At 33.7% G+C, this 6,000-nt stretch overlaps 1 protein-coding gene across 2 annotated transcripts in view; it reads right to left on the bottom strand.

The window, feature by feature from the left end:
* Window positions 1-5,288: 5,288 nt before the first annotated feature.
* LOC140449827 (uncharacterized) overlaps window positions 5,289-6,000 on the bottom strand; it is a 126,038-nt gene continuing 125,326 nt past the window's right edge. For both annotated transcript variants that reach the window (XM_072543185.1, XM_072543186.1), the window contains one exon: window positions 5,289-5,564. In XM_072543185.1, the coding sequence (XP_072399286.1) occupies window positions 5,491-5,564 (74 nt within the window). In that variant the 3' untranslated portion in view covers window positions 5,289-5,490. The remainder of the gene's footprint in view (window positions 5,565-6,000) is intronic.

Genomic DNA, 6,000 nt, shown 5'->3' with positions numbered 1-6,000 from the left:
AAGTAACAAAATCGACAAACGTGGTAAGCTCTTAAATAATCCCATTGGTAATACAAATTTAGTTTTACTAAACACTAGCAAACCCACTAGGTTAGATGAATACACTGGTACATTTTCTGCTATAGATCTCTCTTTATGCAGTCCATCGCTAGCTCCTTTATTATATTGGGACACATTAAGATATTTATATGATAGTGATTATTTCCCTGTCATAATAACCATGAACGTTATTGATAAATCAACTCTAATTCAGCAGAGAAGTAAGCTGACTAGGATTTATAAAGAAGAAATTTAGAAGAAATAAAACAATTGCTGAAGTATTTTGAAATATGGAGAAACTGCATTGGGAGCTAAAATACTCGTATATGAAACCAACACGTTTAATGGGTCCAACGATAGGCAAAGAAGATGAAGAAATTGTATTCTTTCGTCATTCAACAACTGCTACATATATTTTCTTTATATCACTAGTTTGTCTTCTTCGGTTACGATAGTTTTCCTTGTTTGTCAAATAGACCATGTGTCCACCTGTTATCTATTAGAGCTTCAAGATTTTGTCAGTCATGCATTTTTCTTTCTGTTTGAAATTGGTTTTTAAATTTTTGGTCATTTTAGGCATGAGGGTTTTGATCTGATTCCTTCTTGTTTGTGTGGTTCCTTCTCCTATAGGAGGTTGGTTATCATCATAGCTATTCGTACATTATTTGAAGCTGCTCTGAAGAGGTATACTGGGCTGCAATGGTACTGTTCTCGAAGGTTTCTCAGCCAGGAAATCCTCCTTCTACCAAGGTTTCTCTTACCTTTGATCTTTCCTTGGATGATAAGTGGCAGCATTTCATACTTCTCATCCCTAGTAATATGATCCAGATATTTCAGTGTGTCCCCTTTAATTATTTTAATCATTTCTCACTTTTTGTAATCGTCTCGGTACTTCGCCATTAACAACTCTTTAAATCCACGGTATATTGAGCATCCGTATATACATCACATCTCAAATGCTTCTATTTATTTTTTCTATCTTTAATGTCCAGCTTTCCAGCCCATACAACAAGGTAGATAAAATGTACCATTTTAACACTCTTATACTCAATTTTATATTGAAATCATAAATTAAGTTGATTGTTATACCCTACTCTTCCTCCAATAATGCTTGTTAAAAATATATTCACTGTAAAGATTGAATATAACAATGGAAACAACACACACCCGAACGCCTCTGTTAATTTCCATATTTTATGTTTTGATAGTTGTCAATTTTGACGATGGCTCTTTAATTTCACTACAGATTAATTACGATACGAGACATCTTAATTACATAATTATGATACGTATGTCTCGACTGTCAACATTCTTTTCTATTAGCACTTCTACAAGTTTCTGATCACTTACTTTATCAAATGCTTTCTGAAAATCATTGAAACAAACATGCAGATCCTGATTCATATCTACATATCAACATCTTTGCACCAGCTCATTAAAAGAGAAAAGTGCTTCTTTGGTTCCCATTGCTTTCCTTTTCAGTTTTTTTGTAGAGACTTCCGTGTATTATTTTCAGGAAGATTTTAAGTATGTGGCTTATTAAAGACAATATTCTATATTATGAATATCCTGTTGCATGTGCTGTCTTTGGTAGTGTCACAAAGGTGGACAATAACCATTCTCGGTTAACTAAAAAATCCGTTAACCATTTTTTTTAGCCTCCATTATCTTTAATCTTATTTTTTTATATAGTTTTTTGTAACATAGTTTATTCCTTCCCTAAACATTTCTTCTTTCTTTCATTAGTGTTAAGATGTCTGAGGTCGTCCACTTCTGTTTTTTTTGTATATCTTTTCTGGCTGTAGCATTTCCTTACTGTCTCAAATATTGCTTTTTGTATGCGAGACCCCTTCTCATCAACATTATCTGATTCTCTGTATTATTAATACCCTGTTACGTGTGCTTTCCTTGGTAGTGTCAGAAAGGTGGACAATAACCATCTTGTTTAACTAAAAAACTATTGTTTAGATTCTGTTGAATAGATTTTATTAGTATGTACAGGGTTTCATCATCAATGCATTTGATTGATTCAGCAATATCTGATCTGCGACTACTGCTTTCCCGTTCTTTACAGTCCTAATTGCTTGTTTTAATTCTGCTATTATAATATTCGGCCCCGTTTGTTCCTGAACGTTATATTTTATGTATGATCATCATCATAATTGATTCGACAATCATTTGTGAATCTTTGCCTGCATGCAAAGAAGTCGTCACTCTCATTGATTCCTAGCAACTTCCCTTCACCTTCTGACCTTAGAATCTTAACTTTCGTTTGAGAATGTTAATCTCTTGTGCAAAATACAGATTGCCATGATGGTCGCCAATATCCGAAACGGATGGGCACTACAAGAAGAAGAATCTCTTCGTGTACTCATTATCTGTCATCCTTGCAAACTGTCCGGATCATCTTAGTCTCTGTATCTTAATATCTGGATCCATGTATAGCTGGTAGCTGGATTACCATTACCATTCAATTTAATATTTATCTGCTCGACTACGTTTCCCAAAGCAATATTGAAAAGAAGGCACGCTAGCGCGTCTTCCTGTCTTAGACCATTATTAATATTAAAGAACGTAGAGTTTTCTTCTATTCTAACGCACGAGCTTACGTTTTGAATTTTTAGTTTTATCAATTTAACTAACTTAGGTGGGATCTCAAAGTCCAGCATTTCATTATATAGTGCAGTTCTTTTGACAATGTCATTGGCTGCTTTGAAGTTGACGAAGAGATGGTGTGTATATGTGATGTATTTTAGAGACTTTTCTATAATTTGCCTACGTGCATTTATTTGGTGTATATTTGACTTTCCGGTAGTGAATCCGCATTGGTAATGTCCAATAATATCTTTCGTAAAGAGTTTCTCATATATTATGTATTCCTTCCACAATTTACGTTTATCTTAATATCTGTGATAAATTTGCCATCACAGATATTAAGATAATTTAATACCAATTTTTGGTATTTGTTAATTCTTTTATTTTTTATGCATATTAAAACTATCATATTTTCTTTTTCAATTTTATATTGTTCATTGACGTGTTAACCATTTTTCTTTAGCCTCTTTTATCTTTAATTTTTCTATGTAGTTCTTTGTAAAATAGTTCATTCATCCCTTTAACATTTAGTGTTAACATTTCTGAGGTAATTCACTTCTTATGTTTTTTATACATCTTTCCTGCCTGTAGCATTTCTTCACGTGTTAATATTATCTGATGTTACGATTTCTTCCTTTTCGTCTTTAATTTGTTGTTTCAGTTTTTGGTGTGCCACTGTGTCTTTTATTTTTGTAATATCCAGTGTTAGCTCATTTTGTGTCTTTTTGATTTTTTTCAATTTTACCTGTATCAAATTTTTATGGTCTGAGTTAACGTCTATTCCGAAATATGCGTTTACGGTTATATTCGAGTTTTTATATCTATTTGGAATTAATATAGTTCTGCTTGGCTGCTGTTTATGGTGACTATTCTCCTTCGATGGCTACCATCAAAAATTGGTTTAACGAGTTTCGACGTTGCTGCACGTCGGTTTTTGATGAGCCATGCCTTGGAGCCCCGAAAATGGTTACCACGGAGGATAACATGACAGAAATCTACGATCTCGTATTGGCAGACCGCCGACTGATAGTGCGCGAGATAACTGCAAGTAAACATCTCAAAAGACCGGGTATGTCATATCCTGCATGAAATTTGTGGCATGAGAAACTGGTCTGCGCTATGGGTACCGCAATTGCGCACTCCGGACACCAAGCACAACCGTGAGACCACTTCAGAGCAGTGTTTGACTATATTTAAGCGTACTCTGAAGGATTTTCTACATCGTTTCCTATCCGTTGATGAATCATAGATCCACTGGTATACACCAGAGATCAAAGAACAGTCGAAACAATGGATGGGACCCGGCGACGTGCTCCGAAGAATGCGAAGACTGTTCTATCGTCCGGAAAGGCGATGGCCACCATTTTCTGGGATTCACAAGAGGTGATCTACATTGACTACCTGAAGAAGGGCACAACGGTCACAAGTCCGTACTACGCCGAATTATTGGGACGATTCGACTAAAAAAAAGTATTCTTCCACCATCACAACGCATTGGCTCATACATCCGTCTTCGATATGGCTAAATTTGTCGAATTGGGCTGCGAACTGTTGCCCCATCCACTTTATTCTCCAAATTTTGCCTCATGTGACTTTTTTTTTGTTGCCGGGCAGAAATTTAAATAGAATGAAGAGGTCATCATCACCACGAAAGCCTACTTTGCAGACATCGAGAAAACGTATTTTTCACACGGATTAAAGAAGTTGGAACATCGCTGGGTCAAGTGTATCGAGCTAAAAGAAAATTATGTTGAGAAATAAATCTCCACTTGTCCAAAATTTTCGTTTTTCTTTTGTTGGCTAACTATAACTAACTGCATAGCAGATTATCTAGGCTAAGTACTTATCGCACCGTTCTAGTAGATTATATTTTTTTGATCATTTCTTTACCATTATTTAAAATGCCCTCGGTGTTATATTGAGTTAGTTGTTAGTCTTTTATTCAAGAAGTTATGGTTTGAGAAAATATGGCATTCAGTTTGTGTTTTAATTACCTTTAATTACTTGTCTAATTTTCCATGAACATGTTTTTAGTATCTGCTGATGACTTCCAAGTCTATACACGACGCTGGAACAGTTTAAAAAAAATGTTTATCGCATACCTCTAGCTTGTTTTCTATGCAAAATTCGGTAAAACTATCTCTTTTTTAAGCATCAGCAGTGTTTTCCTCTTATCAAATCATTAGATCATTATCTAGATGATATCGCCACTCACTGTGAGCTACTAAGATCATTGTTAATAGTATGTTGTTAACATTTAATTTCAGACCAAGCTCGGCTCTTTTGATTGCAACTGTAGATGTAAATGTCTGTAGATTCTCTAGACACTAGGAAAAAAGCTTCCTAAATTATTAATAGTGATTTCAATAAGAAACACACCACATCTTCAGTAGCAACAACGAAACTTGACAAAGCCAAGTGTCTACCTCTCTCTGCAATCTGCATCTATCCAGTATATCTGCAATCTAGTTTCTGCCAACTAAACCTTGACGCCCAGGCCCTAATTTTCCAGTTTAGTCTGCATCTTTTATATTATTCATTCATCCCAGAAAAATCCAATTTGTCCAATTATGTCATAACTCTACATGTTATTTCTTGGAAAATTATTTTAGGTATATAAAATGGGATATATTGTATTTATATATACAACAACATTAAGTAAAATAAATATTTATTCATGGACTAGAATGAAAACATAATTACAAATATTGATAGTATCAATACTCACTGATTTACATATTTACAAAAGCTTTAAAATAATTTTGGTATACATTTAAAATTATATACAATTTCTTACATTTTTACAATTTTTTTGGTAATTTTATCACAAACTTTTTAAGAAAAAATACCTAAAATCTAGTCAAGCATCAGTAATAATGATATAAGTAGAATGGAAAGTGATGCTGAAATCGGGATTATTGAAGCAGTACCTGAAAAAGAAAATACACTGTAAAATATGATTAAAAAATATTGGTTTACAGTTTTTAAACTTTTGAATTATATGCCGATACACTACTATTTACCAATAAAGATGCATTGTTAATTTTACTCCTATAACCCTACTAATTATTACATATTCACTACATTTACATTTTACCAAAGTATTACTGCTTTACTATTTCATAATCTCCATTTTTTTATTGGCAGACATAATGTGCTAGCTACCTCTTATTGGGTGAGTAATGCACTGATTATTCCAATTTTCGATATTTTTTTTATTCTTCGAGCAATTTTTAAATTTATCTCAACGCCTACTTATCATCATTAATATTAATCTTTACGTGACCACATCTGGACATAGGTTTCTCTCAGCTCTTTTAATATATGTTTGTCTTGTGCGGCTTGCATCCAATTACTGCTAACACG

The sequence above is a fragment of the Diabrotica undecimpunctata genome, chromosome 9 (genome assembly GCF_040954645.1).
Source record: "Diabrotica undecimpunctata isolate CICGRU chromosome 9, icDiaUnde3, whole genome shotgun sequence".
Lineage (NCBI taxonomy): Eukaryota > Metazoa > Arthropoda > Insecta > Coleoptera > Chrysomelidae > Diabrotica > Diabrotica undecimpunctata.
This window is presented reverse-complemented; position numbering and strand designations above follow the sequence as displayed.